This window comes from Candoia aspera, chromosome 1 (genome assembly GCF_035149785.1).
Source record: "Candoia aspera isolate rCanAsp1 chromosome 1, rCanAsp1.hap2, whole genome shotgun sequence".
NCBI classification, from domain to species: Eukaryota; Metazoa; Chordata; class Lepidosauria; order Squamata; family Boidae; genus Candoia; species Candoia aspera.
The window spans coordinates 7,741,999-7,764,328 of NC_086153.1; the positions used below are offsets into that span (position 1 = coordinate 7,741,999).

Below are 22,330 nucleotides of genomic sequence, written 5' to 3' on the forward strand. Positions count from 1 at the left end.
TGCCTGCAGAGAAAGATTTTTTAAAAACAAAACAAAACTGGGGTTATGTTTTAGAACAAGATGAGATTATGCATCTTACAAATGTAACTGAAAGGTCCTGTGATAGTTTTACTGTCATGCATAGTTTCCTTTTGGCTAGCCAGAGGACTTGCTTTAGCAACAAGAACCACCACAAAATGCAGTGGATTAAATACCAGAATGCCTTAAACCAGGGTGTCTCAACCAGGGTTCCACGAGAGGTCCTAAGGGGTTCCCTGGCAGATCACAATTTATTTAAAAAATTATTTCAAATTCGGGCAACTTCACATTAAAAAGGCAAGTTTCATTGTTTGTTCCTGGTTTAAGAACACCGTTAATGCCTATATACAGGCCCACACATAAAACAAATATAATAATTTTGTTAACTTCCGGCCTATACTTGAGCCTGAACGTGCAGGGGTTCTCCGAGACCTGAAAAGTATTTCAAGGGTTCCACCAGGGTCGAAAGGTTGAAAAAGGGTGCCTTAAACATTTGGTGCTACATTTGACTCAGAAAAACTGAAAAGCTATGCCAGCCAGACAAGAAGGCAAACATTTTCCTTGCTGCTGAGCGCTTTGGGATGATGTGTAGTGCAAAAGACACTTTCTGTGGTTTATGGAGAAGCTGAGCAAATTGAAAAAGCCAGCCTCATTGTGCGCCCTCTTCCCTTACTTGAGGCAGTATGGGTGTAAAGAAGTAGTCTTGGGTTCACCTCCCATTAAGCGGGGATGGCTTGAGCTAATAGCAACCCAGCCTCTTGGAAGCTTACAGCCTGACTGTGCCATGGTTCACAAAGACAGTTTTACTAGAGTTACTAACAGAACATAAAAAGTTTGTTTATGGGACCTGCCCAATTGTTTTTGACACTGGACAGCAGAGCCCACAAATGCCTGCCTGCCTTTCCTTCCCTCCCTCCCTCCCTCTTTTTCTTTTTCTTTCTGCCATTTTCAGCGAAAGCGCAGGAGATGCCAGTTCCAGACCACGTGGGCTGAACTGACAACTTTGAGAGAGAAAATTAATCTCAAACTGGATTAGAGGTGGGGCTCAACATTAGAGTGAAACTTCACACGGTTGCCAAACCCTGAAACAATTCAGTCTTCATGAATCATATGATGGGAAGGATCCATAGGCCACTGACCCCAACCTTTTGGTCAGTGTGGAAATCCAAATTTCTGTCCAACCTCTCTTGGACACATCCATTGAAGAAGAGCCCATTATTTCATGTTCAGGTACTTGAAAAACACTGCGGTTGAGAGTAAGCCCACCCTATTCCTTCACTCCTTCCTCAGAAATCAACCTTCCATTCTGCTGGTCCTCCTAGTTCTCCTTTTCTGCACTTATTCTGGTTTCTCTCAATCTGCTACTTTATTACTACTTTATTACTACTGCCCATTCTTTGGAAATCCTACTTCCAGTGATGTAGCCTAAATTACAGTTGTTTGTTTAGCAGTCACATCATCATGCTGGCTTCATATTTGACTGAGAGAACAATTGCTTCATTTTAGCACAGGTTAGAAGAGCATGCCATGAGATGTCTCGTTCCAAACAGCTTTCCATGGAAGGCCATGTCTGCATGGAAAGGGAAAGAGATTCTCTGGCCATCAGTAAAATGTCTTTTCCTCCCTATTCAAATAACCCTGTGGCATCATACCAGGTCTGGCTCCATTTTAGTCATAATTCAATTTACAAAAATGATCATATCCATATTGTTGGCTGCCAGTTTGATAACCTAATTCTGGGGGACCACTTTGGAATCTACTGTCCATCCATACAGCTGGATGATCTTAAGTTCTAGTATTCTGAGAGTGGAAGGCAAAGTTTTCTGCCTCCATTTCCTCACACCATGTATTGCATGGTGTTTTTTTTTTAATCTGTTCAATTGGTGTCTGATTCTCGGAGAATGCCTGGACAAATCCCTGCAGTTTTCTTGGCAAGGTTTCTTCAGAAATGGCTTGCCATTGCCTCCTTCCTGGGGCTGAAAGAAAGAGACTGGCCCAAGGTCATCCAGCTGGCTTCGTGCCCCAGGTGGGACTAGAACTCACCTTCTTCCGGTTTCTAGCCTAGTGCCTTAACCACTACCCCAAACTGGCTCATTGCATGATAAATTTGAGCAGTTCATCAGTCCGCTCTTTAGTTTGCTTATTTATTTGTCATTTAGATCCTACCTTTATTCACAAAAGTTTATGGCAGCATATACCATCCTTCCCCACACCATTTTAGCCTCCCAACACCTGTTGAGGTAGATGAGACTTAAGAGTTAGTTTATGCAATACACTATGGCATAAATACAGTTTATTAGGATTTGGCTTAGGGTATTGTATGAACCCACCCAACAGTGACTTTACCAAAAAATCAGGATTAAACAAACCATGGCTTGCCATGTTGTTATGAACCTTGCCTGAAAATTTGTAATGGCCTTAGCCTGGTATTTCATAGTCAAATGGAGTTTAAACTCAGACCTGATCTTCTTTCTTATCTATTTCATGTCCATTCGGGGATAGTGAAATTAAAACTTAGTGTGACTCCTCACCCCAGGTTTAATTAAAGGCATTAAAGTAACTGGGGTTATTTTTAATCCCTTAAAAAATACAGCCTGTTTTTGTTGTTGTTGTTCAGTTTGGAAATAATACTTGGCAGGGAACAACACGTTCTTCCAAGTCACTACTCTTGTCTGGTGGGAGACAAACCCTTTGCACCTCAAAAGGAAGTTGGTGAAACAAACTTTCTATCTTCTTAAAATCTCATTTCAGAACCTACCGCCCACCCCCCACCCAACAGATGGATTTTACAGAGGCACAAGAGCTGCCTGTCAAAAGTGCTCGAAAGTGTTAATGTCCTTTGGCTGTATGGTGAATCGTTTATGTCTATTATAAACCAGTTTATTGTGACTGCCCCTTGCCCCCCTGCAGCCATTCAGATGATGCCATAAAGCTCTAATTATCCCCAATAAAAAGAGAAAACGTCCCTAAACAACCTGTTGGCCTGATAGAACACAATAATGAGTAAGAAAGCATAAAATAGAAAATGTGATGAGCCTGGTCCCACTGTGTATTTGAATCTGGCATTCTTTTACCCCCCTGGCATCAGAATGAGAAAGCCATAGTGAATGCCCTCAAGTCCAACCTCACTGCCTGTCTCCCAGGGATATGAAAATCTGAGACTTGAGAACCACATCATAATATGTTTGTGCTGCTTCATCATGGAGAGGTTGAATGAGCTAGGTGGAAAGCTCTTAGCTGCTATATTTTGGTGGTCACTATGGCTTCATTGAGAGAGAGAGAGAGAGAATGAGAGAGATGGCAGGGTTGATCTCTATAGGGAAACACCTGAAAATTTTTCCCTTAACTATGGTGTCCCTAGGGACGCGGTGGCGCTGCGGGTTAAACCGCTGAGCTGTCGATCGGAAGGTCGGCGGTTCGAAACCGCGCGGCGGGGTGAGCTCCCGTTGTTAATCCCAGCTCCTGCTCACCTAGCAGTTCGAAAACATGCAAATGTGAGTAGATCAATAGGTACCGCTTCGGCGGGAAGGTAACGGCGTTCCGAGTCGTCATGCTGGCCACATGACCCGGAAGTGTCTATGACAACGCCGGCTCCAAGGCTTTGAAACGGAGATGAGCACCGCCCCCTAGAGTCGGACACGACTGGACTTTACGTCAAGGGAAACCTTTACCTTTACCTTATGGTGTCCCTGAGCATTTTCTAATTCGTCTGTGTTGGAGGAGGAGGAGGAAGAGGAGGAAGAGGAAGAAAGAGCACACTTTGTATTTCTTCAGGGAGTCCCTGTATCTCTTCTTATCTTATACAAACTGCGCATAGAAAGTGGACCACTGCAGTGAAAGGGCTTGCAGGGACAAGGGTGCGTGATGCATTAAAAATCAGAGCTGAATGGTTCAGTTCAAATCAAGGACATCTCAGATTATCAAGAGAGATTGAGAGAGCTACAATTTACAGAAGGCCTGATTCCAATCTTAATGCTTGTCCTGAATTCATACATAACAAAGAGCTTTGATGCACAAGTAGAACGTGATTCACAAAAGCAGATTCTTCTGATGACGGGGGCTCTGATCCGCAAAAGCTTATGTGCAAATAAGTGGGTTCATTTTTTAAAGGTGTCACAAGTCTTTTTGTTCTTTGTTACCTTTGGTGAGCTCATTAGGATGTTTTCAGCAAGACACTATTTTTCCCAGTGGCTTTCATCATCATCATTGTAATTAATCTCCTTATTTCCAACCTTTAAGCCAGTGTTTCTCAACCTCAGCAACTTTAAGATGTGTGGACTTCAACTCCCAGAATTCCCCAGCCAACTCCTGGGAATTCTGGGACTTGAAGTCCACACATCAAGTTGCTGAGGTTGAGAAACACTGCTTTAGGCTATGGATGGTACAGCCCAAACACCATTACTGCACCACAAGAAAGAAGTATTAATAGGCTTAATAGGAACCTCAAGGATTACAAAAACAATCATGCAGGTGATCCTCAAAGTAGCTCATTGGGGACTAGGTGGCCACAGAATGAAAAATCAAGTGGAAGAAGGAAGCTGCAATAGAAGACAATGGAGAGCATCCCCATTCTACCAGCTTTTCAGCAAAACTGGCTCCATCTGATTCCTCTTCTCTCTATTTCCATAACATCAGATCATTATAAAAACTTATCTCCATTTCCTTTCTTCCTTCCTCCTTCCCTCCCTCCCTCCCTTCCTGTCCCTTTTTCTGTGTGTGTGTGTGTGTATGTGTAAAGATCATACACCTGCAAGCAAAGATGGATTTGTTATTGCATGTCTGCAAGATGTTAGGGTCATCTTTTTGGCTGGAGAGTCAAATACATCTAATAATAGAGTAGAATGCGTGGAGCTTTGCACTGGGCTAATATATGGGGACATAATCAAGACAACAGATACAAAGGAATTTGTGTCTTCTACTGCAAAAAGGGGAAACATGTGGGCCTCCAGATGTTTTTGGATGTGACCCTCATAATTTCTCACCATTGGCCATACCACCCAAGGCAAATAGAAGCTGAAACACAACAATGTTTGATCCATTGTTAAATATACTGACTTTTTCATGATCTTGAAGGCAAATAGGGCATAACAAACATTCCAAAACAGTTAAGCCTTTTGGGGTTCTTATTGCTCTGGTAAAGATATGCCTGGGCTTGCCATCCAAATATATCATGGGAGGTTGCATGAAATGAATGGAAGAAAACTCTTCCATAAAGATGACTCTAGGCTAGCTACTCCTGTAACATACAAAGAGGTTTGTACTGTTCTTCCACACCCTGCAGGACCCTTTAATTATTACAACCCCCATCTGCATTGTGAAATGATACATCTCAGATCAGGGCAATCTTACAAATCATACTGAAATTTCCTCATCTACTCAGTGATTACAAGTGACTTCTGGTTGCTGTAGCCCCAACACAGCTGGAGACTACCCCAGATTGAGGAACACTGCTGTAGGCTTCTGAATGCCTTCAACAATGTCAGGGAGACTGAGCCAATGTGATCCACCAGCCTGATTTCCTGGAAAGGTCTTTCTCCTAAACCTTTTTAAATGTAGGAACTTATGCATTTAAATCAGCCTTTCTCAACCTTTTGACCCTGGAGGAACCCTTGGAGTATTTTTCAGGCCTCAGGGAACCCCTGCACATTCAGGCTCAAATATAGGCCGGAAGTTACAAAATTATCACACTTGTTTCATGTGTAGGCCTGTATACAGTATATGCATTAACAGCGTTCTTAAACTAAAAAGAATGAAACTTTACCTCTTCAATGTGAAGTTGCCCGCATTTGAAATAATTTTTTTAAAATAAATTGTGATCTCCCAGGGAACCCCTCAGGACCTCTCGTGGAACCCTAGGGTTCCACGGAACCCCGTTTGAGAAACTGTGATTTAAAGGTATAAAATATGTATTAGGGATTGCATGTCATGATAAATAGCGCACATGAAAACACAAGATGCCATCTGGCACAAGGTATCTTAGGTGAGATCTGCATTCCTACCTTGGAACCTCTGGATCCTTATTTCCCTGTCTGTAAAACTAAGTCTGTAATGCACTGTGGCCATTGGGATGATAAATACAATAAAGATTGCCAGATTGCCTTTGCAGTAAATAAATGACGCCCTTCTTTTTTTCCTGTTCAGGAGGATGCCACAAAAATGTATTAAGTATGTATCAATAAAAACGTTCTAAAGTTTCTCCTCCGATTAAAATCGTTCCGGGTCCTGCCAATGCAGATAACTTTTAATGAGTTGCAATTGTTAGGAACGAAAGTGGGTGGAGAGACCTGCCAACCTACTGTTTGAGGCATGCTATTAAACAGTTAAGGAATTTAGTGCTCCAGACAAAAAACTACAAAAACAGTGCAAGGACAGTTCAAATCCCAGCATGGAGAATCATCAGTGGGGTCAGAAAACAGCCGGTGTGGGGAGCTGCAACTTCAACATACCCCTCACCCAATCAACTCTGCCTCACATGGTGCACGCGAGGATATTAAAGCTGGGGTAATACATTTCCAATGGAGATGCTGAAGAAATGGGTTTTAGAGCATCCACACTGAGATCTCCTGAACCTCAGTTTTTCTGCTACGGAAATTGTGCATGCCTAGTGCAGAGAACTGGGCCTGCATTTTGGAGCATTAGGCCAAGGATCTGTCCCATTCACTCCTCTCATTGCATAGGGTTCAGTGGATCCTTTTATTTGCAGCTTGTGTGGCAAAGGCTATGCCCTTTTCTCGTGTGCAGCAAAATTTGAAATTAAGGAAAATATACATTGCTGTACACATTTTATTCTAAAATGCACATTTATGTGCACTTCATGTCAAGGTACGCACTTTCATATGCAAGTTTGGGATTCTCTTTTGAACAGAGAACCATATTGCAACATTCAGATGGACACAACCTAAAGCAACGTTTGCCAACCTGCTGCCCTCCAGATGTATTCAAATTGCAAGTCTCAACATTCTTATGAGAATATCCTGGCACATCTGGCAGGTACCACTTAATGAATGTTAACTTAAAAGATAACCTGCTTTATTCACTGATGTATCTAATTCTCTTTTAAAGCCACCTGAGTTAGGATCTTCATATCCTATGGCAGCAAATCTCATACACGTAAACATAAAACTCATCTTGTGATGGCTTTCACAGGCTATGTACCCATTATGGGGAACGCCTGCCATTTACTGGCAGAACACTGCTGCTTTGCATTCCGAATATTCTAGGTTCAACAAATACAACTTCCTGATGTCTCCAGTTAAACAAATACAATAAAATAATAATAATAAAAAACCAGCTAGATGAAACAGAGTCTGCATAATGCAGCTTTTTACATCATATTAGTAATTGCCACCAACCCTCAGTTCAGCTCCAAAATTTTAGCCACTGTTCCACAGCCAGCAGTTCATAACCATTCCTGGTGACCTCCCTTTTTTCCTTTTCAGGGCAAAACTAGATATTAGAAATGCAGAGTATCCATAGCTGATCTTTCGTTTCTTTTTTTCCTGGTAACTTCTAGCACACTAGCACGGACTACCCCCCTCGCCAACCCTAGACAAGAATTTACTTTGCTTTAAAGATTATTTTAATTAAAAATAAGCAAATAGGATGCTGGCATACTACAAAAGAAGAGAGCAAGAAGGGGTGGTACATTGAAATAACTACCCCAGGACATCCACTGTATGGACCCTGTAGACAGGTTTAGACAATAAAATCATACTGTGCTTTCAGCACAATTTATACCTGTTCAAAAAAGAACAAGTAAGTTTTATTCTGAAATATAATAAGAGGCTGGGAGCAAGCTCACTGGTGTCCTTCTGCTACAAAAGGGTTTCTTACTGGCCTTGCTCTTTTGTCATTTGGTGAGAGCCCGCACAACATGATATAGTAATCCCAAGTGTGTGCCGTGTTGGTTGTCTTCCCATGTTCTAGATAAGGCAACACACATGTGTCCTTCTGTTGCGCATTGCACCTCATTTTGCAGGATATCAAGGACAGGGGTGCGGCCAAGTAAGTGCATTAACGTATCATGCATGGTGTTAAAATTATTTCGTGGGTAATATTCAGTGGAAGGGCCAGCACAAAATTAATTGATTACTAAGAATGGGGGGTAGGGAGAGAAAATTGCTGTAGCTCATGGTAGAGCACATTTTGCTTGCAAAACATTCCATATTTAATTCCTGGCATTAGGAAATTAAGAAATTTCTGAAACACATGTATTTGTGGATCTCTGGGTAGGTGTGGGATGTTTAGCAGACACTAGACACAATGTTAGAGCCAGTTTGGCGCAGTGGTTAAGGCACTGGGCTAAAAACTGGGAGATGGTGAGTTCTAGTCCTGCCTTGGGCACAAAGCCAGCTGGGTGACCTTGGGCCAGTCACTCTCCCTCAGCCCTAGGAAGGAGGCAATGGCAAACCACTCCTGAAAAACCTCGCCAAGAAAACTGCAGGGACTTGTCCAGGTAGTCTCCAAGAATCGGACATGATTTAATGGATTAAAAAAAAAAGACACAATATGAAGCTAGATAAACCAATGGTCCTTTGGCACAATATAAGGCAATGTCCTGATTTCCCAGAGGAAGACTACAGTAATGGCTACGTCTTTTCTTGAAATGTCAGCTCCAGTTGGAAAATGGACCCAAAGGCCCAATCTTAATGCCCTTTCTACCCCCTCTGAATAAAATGGACATGGGTTAGGGCAATCCCAGCAGCCTCTAATAGAGGAAAACAAAAGAGCATCATAGGATAACTCGGTAGATGCTGGAGGAACGCAGAGGGCACATCAAAGTCACCCAGGATGCTTCAAAGCCCCTTTTTAATTGTCAGTTAAGGATGCATAACTGGGAATAGGAGGAAAACAATTCCATGACAACCCCCAGACTCCATGCTGGTGTATTATTGTAAAGCCAGGCGGGAGAAAACACTGAAAACAGCTGATTTTGCTGACAATGTGCTCGTAGGGCATCTTGTAAGCAATCAGGCCACGACAGAAGGGCAGGCTCCCCACTCAGCCACTCGCATTGTTAGGACATTCCACCTCAAGGGTCACCTCGTGGTCAGTGGGAAGAGTGAGGCAGATGAAGACAACTGCTGGAAAGCACATTCAGATGTTTATGTTGCTGCTGTTTCTGCTCTAAATGAGCCGGCCTGACTTTTGTGTGCATTTGCCAGTCCCTGATAAATCACAAGACCTATTTGTCATTTGGAAAATGTCTTGCTAAGAATTAGGCCAGGCAGTTTGCATTTCCTAGCTTATTCTTTTGCTGTTTTTCCAGAGTCTTGAGAAGGAATATTAGATTGCCCTGATATTGGATCATTGCCTTTAGTCCAGGGTTCCTCAGCCAGGGCTCCGTGGCACCCTTGGGTTCCACGAGAGGTCCCTAGGGGTTCCCTGGGAGATCATGATTTATTTAAAAAGTTGTTTTGAATGTGGGCAACTTCACATTAAAGAGTTAAGTTTCACTCTTTATTTTCAGTTTAAGAACACAGTTAATGCATCTATACAGGCCTACAAATGAAACTAGTAAATAATTTTGTAACTTCCGGCCAACTTTTGAGCCTGAATGTGCAGGGGTTCCCCGAGGCCTGAAAAATACTCCAAGGGTTCCTCCAGGGTCAAAAGGTTGAGAAGGACTGCTCTAGTCTCTAGCACACATGCCTACAAATTAATGTCCATGCATCCTGAGCTAATAGTCTTGCATGCTAGTCTTCTCTAGACTGGTACCTCCACATGTGTTGGGTCTCTGTCCTAGAATTCTTACTAAGGCCAGTGGTAATGCATACAGTTCTGGGGTAGGCAGACCCAACACACTGGACGGAGAAGGATTCCATGTAAACTTTACATGGGAGTAAATTCTATTGAAATTAATGGAACTGACTTCTGAGGAACCTTGCACATGAGCCATAAGCATCAAACAGTTACTTACAGCCCATCACTGTATAAGCAGCAGATTCAGAAGTATTTACTGTACTTCAAACTACAAGAGCATTTTTCCTAACGTATCTCTGCCTTAGAAGAACAAGTACCGTCTTGAATTTTCAATCACTGGAACACCAAAAACAACAACAACAACCCACCCTATAAAGACAATATGCATTCATACTCTGAAAGACAATAGTTAGAGACTTATGATACAAGAAATAGTCATTTTTAAAATAATAATAATAATAATGAAATATCTGAATTAAGAAGAGCAGTAACTTAAGGTGACAGCACATACTGTCATGTTCACTGTTTCAAAGTGCACTGTACATCGTAACGTTTCACATGCCATGGCGCTGACGCGCGTTTCTGTTTGGGAGGGAGCTGCTGTGAAACCTTGTGCCAAGCTCTGTATCTGTGTTCATTTCAATGGAATGTGTCTGGATTATGTGCTCTGCTCAAGGACTTTTCCCGCGGACCAGCAGAAGCCGTTAGGAGCACCTGGGATTGTGAGCCTGGGAAGATTCTACGGGGGGAGGGATCTCATTTGCACCGAGGGTTTTTAGTTTGCATTTGGCGCGCTTTCATCATTCTCAGCTTTCTTTGTGATCCTGCATACTATTCTTTAATAAATCAGATATCTTTGAATTCCTGCTCATGAGTCTGATAGTGTTTTAGAATAGGCAACCATTACATAAAGCTGAGAATCACCAAAGTTGTACCGTTAGCTCCTACCAAGATTAGTTTCTTGTGAGGGAAAATAGTTAACAATGGCCAAGTCCAAGCTCACGACCGGGGGACTTGAGGAGATGGCTAGCTTGATGCCCGAGTTGACGGTCAAGAGCAGAGAACTGAGCCTCACCCCAGAACCTTCAGATTTCCGGGAGGAATCGAGTTCCAGTCCTGAGGTGGAGGAATCTGACGATGGGGGAGAACCAGAGCAACCGGCACCCAGCAAATCGCCCGCAGAGTTGATCACCTGGGATGAAGTGGGAGAACCCCAGCCAGGCGTCCTGGAAGTATCGGTTCCCGCTGACCCCAGACGTAGAATCTACCATGGTATCAACAGAGAGACAGCCTAACACGCGAGGGCAGGAGGAATCTCAAACCCCTGAAAGGCTAAGAGTGATGGAGGCCAAAATAGAATCAATGGAGTACATGCTAAGAAACCTGTCTCTGTCATTGGGGGGGCAGGGGAGGCGCAGAGGAGATCCCAACTTCACGCAACCATCCCCCATCCTCCCATCCAGACCGCCGGCGGAGCGGGGCCAGAGTTGGCTCCGGGATGAAGCTCCACCCCGCAGGGCTCGACCACCAGTGTCCCCACCCCGAAGAGGGAGAGCTACTGTAACCTGGGGCCCAACCACTCAAGCAGCCGCCGATTCCGCTCCAACAGGAGCGGGGGTGAGAGACTTTTCTGTCAAGTTTGATGGGGATCCAACCAAGTTATCTTTCTTTCTAACTAATGCTAAAAGTTACATGAGTTTGGAGCATGCTTCCCTTCCGAAGAGGCTAAGATAACTGCCATTGCCACCAAGCTGAAGGGTCGAGTGGCTGACTGGTATGTTCAATTAAGTGAGGCTGACTCCCCTGCACTTGATTATTTTGAGGACTTCATGTGGGCATTAAAGCTACATTTTGAGGATCCTCTGGCCAAGGCAAGAGCTAAGAAGGCACTGAAGGATCTTACCCAGGGCCAACTGTCTGTAGCTGATTACGCCCTGGAGTTTAAGGCTCTAGCTGGGAAAATCCCCGACTGGTCTCAGTCAACCTTAATAGAACGGTTTAAAGAGGGACTCAACCGGGACGTCCTACGGTGGGCGTTGTGTAGGGACGACCCAGAGTCATTGTACGAATGGATCTGTCTGGCAGGCAAGGCTGAGCATGCTCAGCATACCTTCATGCAAACCAGAAGACCTGAAAAACCACCAGCCACCATGAGGGGACCCCGAAGCACTGCGACTGCTGCCCGGCCAGGCTATAGAGCCTGGGATGAGGAGAGAGATCGGCGCTACGCGTGGGGTCAGTGTCTCCGATGCGGAAAGGAAGTGCATCGAGCAGCTGATTGCCCAAAAGCCAAGGCTGGAGATCGAGCGGGCAAGCCGCCGGACAAATCACCCCCCCCTTGTGGCGGATGACAGCAGCCAAGGGTGCAGCCGATGCTGAGGAAGTATTCTACTCCTCGGGAGAGGCTGAAGACGACTCTAAGGAGCCGGTGGGAAATGCCAGCCACCTGCCATGAAGAGCGCCTGTGGGCAGGTGGAGGAGGATGAGCGCGAGGATGCTATGGTGAGTGCTGACTGTCCCACTTTAGCAGTAAAAGTGAAATTGGGCTCCAGCACAAAAACTACAGAGGTCTGGGCTTTGGTTGACTGTGGGTGTTCCAGGTGTTTAATTCACCCTGATCTGGTTGCTGCTTTGGACCTGCCTAGCTTTCCCCTCCAGCAGCCTTTGATCTTCACACAGTTGGATGGTTCAATAGTGGGGGGGGCGGCAACCCATTTCACTGGAATTGTCGCAATGCAAATGGGCAGCCACCGTGAGACTTTGAAATTCATTGTAGCACCTGTTGGCAATCCCTTGGTAATTCTGGGGATCCCCTGGTTGACCTATTGAAGCCCCTATATAAACTGGGAACACAGAACTGTGACTTTTAAAGATGGGTTTTACCAAGCTCCTACAGCAGAGAGCGCTGCACGCCCGGGGGTTGGAAGGGCTGCGATCGCCATGCCGCGCCCTAACTTGGCACATTTAGAAGGCTTGCCCGATCGATACCAAGACTTTGCAGACGTATTTGGGGAAATGGAAGCAGATCAGCTGCCCCCCCACTGGAAAACTGACTGTGCAATAGAGTTGGTTCCCAATGCTCAATTGCCCAAGCCAAAAATTTATCCAATGACTCAGAAGGAGCTTGAGGCATTACGGGACTTTATTGACAAAAATCTGTCAAGGGGATTTATTGAACCTGCTAATTCCCCAGTTGGGGCCACTGTGCTATTCCGGGAAAAGAAAGATGGCATGCTTCGCCTCTGTACGGACTATCGAGGGTTAAATTCCGTCTCAATTTTCAACAAGTACCCTCTTCTGCTCATGAAGGACATGTTAGCTCATTTGTCTAAGGGCAAGATTTTCTCCAAGCTCGATCTTTGTGAAGCCTATTTCCTCATCTGCATACGAGCTGGAGTTGAGTGGAAAACCGCTTTTAATTGCCCACTGGGTTCATTTCAGTACAAAGTCCTCCCTTTTGGGTTGGCAGGGGTGCCCGGAGTCTTCATGCAATTGATTAATGAAGTATTACATGATCATTTGTTTAAAGGGGTCCTGGTTTATTTAGATGTTCTCATTTACACTGAAACCGAGGAGGAACACGAATGCCTCCTCGGACAGGTGTTACGCAAACTTAGAGATGCCAAACTCTATGCCAAACTTTCCAAATGTGAATTTCACAAGACCAAACTTGACTATCTGGGCTATAGGGTGTCTGACAAGGGCATTGAAATGGACCCTGCAAAAATTCAGGCGATTTTAAGTTGGGAACATCCCTGTACCCGGAGGCAATTGCAAAGTTTCCTCGGGTTCAGTAATTACTATAGCCAATTTATCCAGGGGTTCACTGAGATTGCCTTGCCCCTCACTGATTTACTCCATACCAAGGGCTTGGGGGAGACATGCAAAGTAAAAAACCCTGGGGCAGTGCTGAATTGGACGCCTGAATGCCAGGCAGCATTTGAGAAATTAAAAACCCTTTTCACTGCTGAGCCTATTCTACAGCACCCCGATCCTGAACGCCCCTTTGTGGTCCAAGTTGATGCTTCTGACTCCTCAGTTGGGGCTATATTGTTACAGAGAGATTCTGAAAATCACTTAAAACCCTGCACTTATCTGTCCAGAAAATTTTCTGAAACCGAACGCCGGTGGCATGTTTGGGAAAAGGAGGCGTTTGCTGTAAAAGCCGCTTTGGAAGCCTGGCATCACCTCCTTGAAGGCGCTAAATGCCCTTTTCAGGTTTGGACCGATCACAGGAATTTGGAAGCCCTCCACACACCCCGGCGTCTCAGTCCTAAACAAATTTGCTGGGCTCGGTTTTTTAGTCGTTCCAACTCCAGTTAAAATTTATCCCAGGAAAGAAAAACTTTCTGGCCGATGCTTTGTCACGTTTACCTCAGGATTTTGACCAGGGGGCAGATGTAGTTGGGACTGTTCTCACTGAACCACAACTGGGTTTGGTTGCTGTCACTCGGAGCCAGACCCGTGTGCAAGCGACCCCGCCCCCAGCCCAGTCTGGGAAGCGGAAAGTGCAAGTTCCTTGTCAGTTACAGAAGGACTTTCTCCAGGCACTGAAATCTGACACTTGGTTGCTAGCCAATAAAGACACTGTTTCTTTTGAAAACGGTCTGGTGTGGGTGGAACACCGCCTTTATGTACCATAAACTTTAAGAGCTGAGATTTTACAGAGTTCCCATGATGATAAACTTGCTGGGCACTTTGGTTTTGTCAAAACATTACATTTGGTTCGTCGTCAATTCTGGTGGCCTACCTTGAGACGCGATATAAAAGACTATGTGGCTTCCTGTCCTGTTTGTGCAATGTCAAAACGTAAGGGGGGGGAAACCACAGGGGCTTCTACAGCCAGTGGCCAGCCCGTCCCATCCCTGGGACAAGATTTCTATGGATTTTATTGTGGATCTTCCTCCCAGTCAGAAGAAAACTGTCATTTGGGTTGTAAAAGATTTTTTCTCCAAACAGGCACATTTAATTCCATGTGCATCCATCCTGTCAGCCCCACAATTGGCGCGCCTATTTCTCATCCACATCTACCACTTCCACGGTAGCCCCTCCCATTTGGTCAGTGACCGCGGAATGCAGTTTACTTCCCAGTTTTGGAAATCATTTTTAAAATTGATTGGCACCAAACAAGTGCTATCCACGTCTTCCCATCCTGAGACTGACGGTTCTACTGAGATTTTGAACTCCACTCTTGAACAATTTCTTAGAGCATACATTAACTACCATCAGGACGATTGGATGGAGTTACTACCTTTTGCTGAAGTGACTTACAACAATGCTGTCCATCAAAGTACCGGGCAAACCCCTTTTCGTGCGGTTTCTGGTCACGACTTTGTTCCCATCCCTGAACTACCACAACCCTCTTCCCAAACATGTTCTGCCTCTGACTGGGCTGTTAAGCTGGCTGATTCCTGGCCAGTGATTCAACAAGATTTGGCTGATGCCCAGGCTGCTTACAAGTTTCAAGCCGATAAGCATCATTCCTTGCAACACAACTTCAAGACTGGGGATCAGGTGTATCTATCTACCAAATTTATCAAGTCACCACAACCCTCTAAAAAATTTGCTCCCAAATTCATTGGTCCTTTCCCTATTGTTGGTCTTATCAATCCAGTTACTCTTAAATTGGACCTGCCTCACAATTTGAAACGCTTGCACCCTGTTTTCCATTGCAGCTTGCTCAAGCCTGTCCACCACTCCTCCCGCTGGCATCCCCAACCTCCTCCTCCTGCTCCGATCATGATTGACGGCCAACAGCACTTTGAGGTCAAGGAGGTCGTTGGTTCTCGCAAGCTTCGAGGCACCCTCCAGTATCTGGTCCGATGGAAACACTTTCCTCATCCTGAATGGGTGTCTGCTCGCCATTTTAATGCTCCTGATTTAGTTCGCTGTTTCCACCTTGCTTACCCTTTGAAGCCTGCTGCTTAGTGTTTTCTTTCTTTTGGGGGGGCAGTATGTCATGTTCACTGTTTCAATGTACAGCATACATTGTAACGTTTCACATGCCATGGTGCTGATGCGCGTTTCTGTTTGGGAGGGAGCTGCTGTGAAACCTTGTACCAAGCTCTGTATCTGTGTTCATTACAATGGAATGTGTTTGGGTTATGTGCTCTGCTCAAGGACTTTTCCCGCTGACCATCAGAAACAATTAGGAGCACCTGGGATTGTGAACTTGGGAAGATTCTATGGGGGGAGGGATCTCATTTGCATCAAGGGTTTTTAGTTTGCATTTGGTGCGCTTTTATCATTCTCAGCTTTCTCTGTGATCCTGCACACTATTCTTTAATAAATCAGATATCTTTGAATTCCTGCTCATGAGTCTGATAGCGTTTTAGAATAGGCAACCATTACACATACTTTGCATGCAAGAAATTCTGAATTCTGTCTTTCGGTTAAGAGATGGTGCCTATTTCCCCTTTCCTCTCTTGGCCTTTTTCCTGCTGTGTTGTCCTCTCCAAAATTATAAGATTTGCTTGTTCTACTGAACAATAAGCCATTCTGGACATCTTTTGAAAAGCAAGATATGACATTAAAAAAAGAATAACTAAAGCTAAAATTTGGAGAACTGCTATTCATCATGGTTATTTATATCAAGGGCCTTTGTTCTGGCTACACCTTTGTTCTGCATGTCGCCATGATGTTGCTTTCTTCTCATTCCAGATCATAAGTGAGAGAGGCATATGGAATCCTGAGCTGTATTGGAAGTTAAATATTCTTTTCTCACTCATTCTGACATCAACCAAGGGCAACCTCAAGGTGAATAAAATCTGTAGACTTCATCACCCATTACTTGGAGGGAAGTCAGATGATCAGAACTGAGTGGGAACAAAGGCAACAGAGGACGGATAAGGATCGACAATGGGGACAGCACATTTTTTCATGATAGTATTGTTTTCGGCGGACTCGTGGGTGAGTGGAGAACACTTCATTCATCAGTGGAAATACCTAAAGTCAAATGGCGAGATGGGCTGCTTGGATCTAAGTTCATGTTCTATGTAGGTGTCCTCCAACGAAATAGGTTTTATCCATAAAACCTTATGCCACAATTAATTTAGCATCTCGTTGACCTGCCTTCATCCATAGGATGCCAGGAAGTGCAGTTTGGAGAGAAAAACAAGGGCTTCCTTTCCATATACAGTTACTGGCAGTGCCTGTGTTTCTTTGAATTAAGCTAGAATTAGAATCTTCTGCCTTTTAATAAAATTGTTAGTCAGAAAAGGTGCTACCGGACTCCTGATTTTCTGCTACCATAGATGAACATGGCACTCGTTCTACAATGATTGAGTTAAGCTGTCACTCTTGGCTATGGAAACAGGCATTAGGTACTGGCCTTTGGCTCCCAAGAGCACATCAGCTGTGCCTGGGCTGCAATTCACAAAAAGTCAAGCTCCTTTCATCCTTCTTTCTTATTTGAGGACAATCACACTGCCAGGGACTCTGCCACTCTTCCTTTCTGTCTGGCAGCCTCCTGTTCTAAGATGGGGTTGGTCTCTCCCTCCACTGCTTTTAAAGGGGTGAGGGGCACAGAGGATGCTTCATTGTTTAAGGAACCAGCGATGAAACCCAACATAAAAAGGCTGGTGACCCCACACTGACCCCAACGCGACCCTAGTGCTTGTCATAGGACTGATTTTCCTTTTGCTCAGGGACTTTGGTGTGTAGATTACAGGTAGGAGAACAATGGGGATTGTTTTCCCCAACAATGCTCAGTGCTCCACACCACTCCCTCCAGATAGCTTCTCTCCAGATTAAGCTCAGCTCTGTCTTTGTTCCTTTTACTGTATCTAATTTAGCTTGGCCAGCATGGCTTTGAGACAATCCTCATGGGTCTAAATGAGAAAAAAGAATACATGAAATAATAAATTTCATTTTCCTCTGGAAGGAAAAGAAGAGTGCTTATGCCGAAAAGGAGAGAGAGATTTTATTCCAACAGGTACTATGGCATGCCTCTGGCACGCCTAACTAAATTCAGAGTACCTAAACACCAAAGGGCAGATGTCACACGCTCCCCTCAAGTGTGTCATTGAAGATTCCCTACTTGGAGAGGAAGATGCGCCTGTGACTCTGGATACACACAAACAGAGCATGCGCTTCTCCAGCACCTGTGCTACAGAGACACTGACTGCCAACACTGATTGGCTGCAGTGGCCAAGTACCACCCACTGCTGGCTGCTTGGCCAGTAAGAATGGAGCTAGTGACATCATGAAGTCTTACCAGGAGTCTCGTGGTACAAGGGCTCACTAGATGCCAGGCAGAGCTACAAAAATTCAGACAATCACTACATGGCAGCAAAGAGATCTGGAAAACTCATAATTCTTGCTACCAGTTTTGATTGCCTAAGTTTTTGTAGCCTACAGCCTTAAGGGTAGGCATTTCCTAGAAATGGAGGACTTTTATTTCCAGACTTGTAGTTCTTTGCTTGGTTTGTGTGATTGTGTGCAGTCACAACCAGCAGGAAGGAAGTGTGGCTGGTTAGGGAATGACAGGATTGTGTGTGCTGTGGGAAGAGGGCCTGCATCTCACACCTCACCCACCTCTCCAAGCTGTCATAGGATGAAATAGAGTGAGTGGAAGACGATATATGTCATTAAGCTCCTTGAAAGTGGGAGATAACAAGATAAATAATCATTACAAAGAAATAACAATGCAAACTTTCTCTGTTCCTTCTTATTTCCCCATTGTTTGGATTGTAAAATGACTGTAGACAGGAACTGCCCGGAATCCCTCCTTTGAGGGGGAGATGGGTGGTGATAAAAATTTGATAAATAAATAAAATAAATAAATAAAAAACTGTCTGCTTTTTTTTCTTATATTACTCTCATGGTGCTCATCCCCAGGTATGCATGCAGGGAGGGGTTGCCCATGTCCTATTTCAGCATGAATACAAAGGACCATGGGCTTGATAGTGGTTCTTCTCTGTGGTGGCCCCCATGCCTTGGAAATCTTACCCTTGGGGATTCACCTAGCAACCTCCCCCTTAGCTACTGCAAGTTAGCTAAAATAGTGTTATTTCACCCCTGTAGATAACATCTGCAGCTCAGGGTTGAACTGTTGGGTTCTTGGTGTTCTTTGAGCTTCGTTGTTTTCCTGCACATGTTTCATTACCAGACTAGGTGACATCATCAATGTAATATCACAACTGATGATGTTACTTAGCCTGCTAATGAAGCATCTGCAGGAAATCAACGAAGCTTAACTGAACAGGTATTTGGGGTTTAAATGGTTTAAGTGAGTGTGTGGGTGACCACAGTATTGTATTGTTTCTATCTGGGTTATTTTCCATCCTTCCTTTTACATTTTGCAAACTGCTGGGAGTTTGACCTCAGTGGGTGGCATAAAAGGACTGCAAAATAAATGAATAAGGAAAAATAAATGTGCCCTGACATTTATTTTTAAAAGTGTTTCACCTCCCCTGTTCCCAGTGCTCAGATTTGTAAGCTCTGTTGCTTAATGAATAGATGGTTTTACCCAGACATAAGAACTGAAGCCATGGCGTGCTGGATTGGACCCCTGGCCCATCTCATCCAGCAGCCTGTTCTCAGAGTGGCCAACCAACTGCACCAGGAAGCCCACTAGCGTCCCAGGAGATGGCCTTCAGAGGCAGTCCCACGCCATCAAGGCTAATAGCCCTTGAACCACACAACTCCTACGAATTAGTCCAACCCTTTTTTGAAGCCAACCAAGCTGGTAGCCAACACCACATCTTATTGTAGCAAACTCTAAAGTTTAATTACACACTAGGTAAAAAACTTATTTCCTTTTGCCTGTCCTGATTCTTCCAGGAGTCAATTCACTGGGCGACCTCTGATTCTAGTATTTTGGGAAGGGGAAAATAGCTTCTCCTTGTCCACTTTATCCACACCATGCATAATTTTGTACACCTCCATCATGACCCTTCTCAATGCACCTCCATTCTAGACTGTCACAACCTTTTCTCATGGGGAAGCTATTCCAGCCCCTTGATCATCTTTGTTGCCCTCCTCTGAACCTTCCCTAGCTTCACTATCTCCTTTTGGAAGTGCAGCAACCAGAACTGCACACAATATTCCAGATGCAGTCATACCACATAAGGACATTAAGATAGTGGCACCTCTGCTTTCAGTACTGTTTCTTGTGGAGTCCTTGGCGCTCTCCGAGCTCAGTTGTTTGCTTGCTGACATTTCATTACCTGACCAGGTAACATCATCAGTGCTAGTGATGTGGGGTTTGCTCCCTGTTTATATACAGTAGCTTGCCCTGCCAGGGTTGGTGGTTGGTGGTTTTCTTCTTGGTAGTTCCTTGATTAGGGTAATGTTTCTGCTTGATTGTTTGTCTGGTGTTAATCCCTGCTTATCTGGGTTTTGGTGTTCCGAACTTTTTGTTTCCTTCTTAGCTGTTTTATTGTCTCTTTTTGAATGGTGTGTAAATGTGGTTCATCTCTATGTGTCTACTGATAGCTGATACCAAGAAGAAAACAAACCCCACACTCCCTCACCCTGATGATGTTACCTAGTTGGGTTATGAAACGTCTTCAAGCCAACCACCGAGCTCAGAGACCACCAAGGACTCCACAGTTCAACCCTGAGCTACAGAGATTCTCTTCTGTTGAATACCATTTCTTTTTCTCCCTAACATGCTGTTGGCTATTTTTACAGTGGATGCACCCTGTGTTGACACCTCCATTGAACTGTTTACCATTAGTCCAAGATCTCTTTCTTCATCAATCACCAAAACAAGAAGGGAAACCTCAGAAACCGACTGGGGACAGCAGAGCGACAATTTTTCGAAGAAAAGCATCAATATACAGTATTTAGAGGGGAAAACCAAAGGGGAGAGGGGAGGTTCCAAATCGGTGAACATCTCAGTGGACACAGAATGCAGACTAACTGTTAGGAGGCAGGAAAAAGAACATCGGCAAGAAAGAATGAAGAGGAGTAACTGGAAGCTTGAGCAGAGGTGCTCCACACCATAATGTTTTCTCGCAACTGCCACTTATACATGTTTGACCTCTTTTGGAAACAGGAGATTCTAACACTGACTTACCTGGCATTTTGCTGGGCGGAGAAGAGCTGGGTTGAGCATGGTGAGGCGAACCATGGGACAGCAAGAGGTTCATGGTGTGAGGCTGCCCCGTGCTATAGGCGTCCATGGCTAGTTTCTGCCGAAAAGCTTCCTCTTTCCTCCGGTTTGCAAACCAGTTGTAGACGCGGACTTCCGTGACCAAATTTGAACCCAAGCCGTGTGCTTTAGAAGGTGACACACCTCGCTGGAGGCATTCTGCCCTAGAGGAGAAAATCAAGAGGATTCCTAGAAAACGGTTGCTGGAACAGGATGTTGGGCTAAGACAGGAGGAGAACTTGCTAAGAACATTACCAGGTGAAGCAATTTATCCAGCCAGCTCAGTACTGTAATTCTGATTTGCAGCAACTCTCTATGATCTCTGGCCAAAAAAGAAAAGTCTAAAAAAGAAAGTAGGCATCAAATTAGGACTTCTCTGCAGGCAAAGGATATGCCCCACCACTAAGGGCTTGTCCTCATATCACCCTGCCCGCAGCAACAGAATTCAGCAACTATTTTTATCTGATGTGTCTTCATGACCATCCTCAGTCCATAGCTGAGGTAGGTGAGCTAAAATTTATTTTGTTTAAATAAATAAATCACGGCACTTCATTAAAGCACAGCTCTTGAGATTACTTGGAGAAAGCCTTCCAGGCAAGACTGAAAGTTTGTAGGACCACACTGACTTCCAAGTTCTCTAGAATTCTTAGTGCGGGGAGACATTGTAGAAGGAGAGAGGTGGTAGTCTATGGAGGTAAAAAAGTTAATACTTTTAATTAAAAAGCACAAGCTGCAGCTCCCGAAAGCTTATGCTTTTTAATAAAATTTGTTAGTTACAAAAGATGCTGCAAGACACCTTCTGATTTTTAGTCTGGTTGGGTGGCAGAAAAATCAGGAGATTAAGGGGATAAAGAGATTAAGGAGATAAAGACAGCCAGTTTGGTCTAGTGGTTAAGGCAATGGGCTAGAAACCAGGAGACTGTGACTTCTAGTCCCGCCTCAGGCATGAAAGCCAGCTGGGTGACCTTCGGCCAGTCATTCCCTCTCAGCCCAAGAGCCAATCAGGCATTGTATGAGAGTTCTAGTCCCGCCTTAGGCACGAAAGCCGGCTGGGTGACCTTGGGCCAGTCCCTCTCTCACAGCCCAACCCACCTCACAGGGTTGTTGTTGTGGGGAAAAGAGGAGGAAGGAGTATGAGGTATGTTCCCTGCCTTGAGTTATTTTTAAAAATAATAAAGGCGGGATAGAAAATAAATAAAAATAAATAATAATAAATTTAAAAGGTAAAAAATAGGGCAGATGCTATGGCTATGACAACTGCAGTAGCTGAACTCACCCACCAGGCTAAACCCTAAATTCAAGTTGGCAAAACCCAATTGTGTGTTCAGCTAAGAGTGGGCTGGATCATCTGCTACTTGGATTTTATTTTTATTTTATATTTATATGCAATGACTATATTTATATTTTATACATTTGTATTTATATTTTATGATTGCTGTTTTAATTGATAGTTTTTACTGTAAACCACCCAGAGTCCCTCTTGTGGGGGGAGATTGGTGGTGGCAAAAATTT

At 44.3% G+C, this 22,330-nt stretch overlaps 1 protein-coding gene across 2 annotated transcripts in view; it reads right to left on the reverse strand.

Annotated features, from left to right (window-relative positions):
* Positions 1–22,330, reverse strand: part of HNF1B (HNF1 homeobox B) — an 87,730-nt gene that overhangs the window by 30,602 nt on the left and 34,798 nt on the right. For both annotated transcript variants that reach the window (XM_063296906.1, XM_063296895.1), the window contains exon 4: positions 20,744–20,982. In XM_063296906.1, the coding sequence (XP_063152976.1) occupies positions 20,744–20,982 (239 nt within the window). The remainder of the gene's footprint in view (positions 1–20,743; positions 20,983–22,330) is intronic.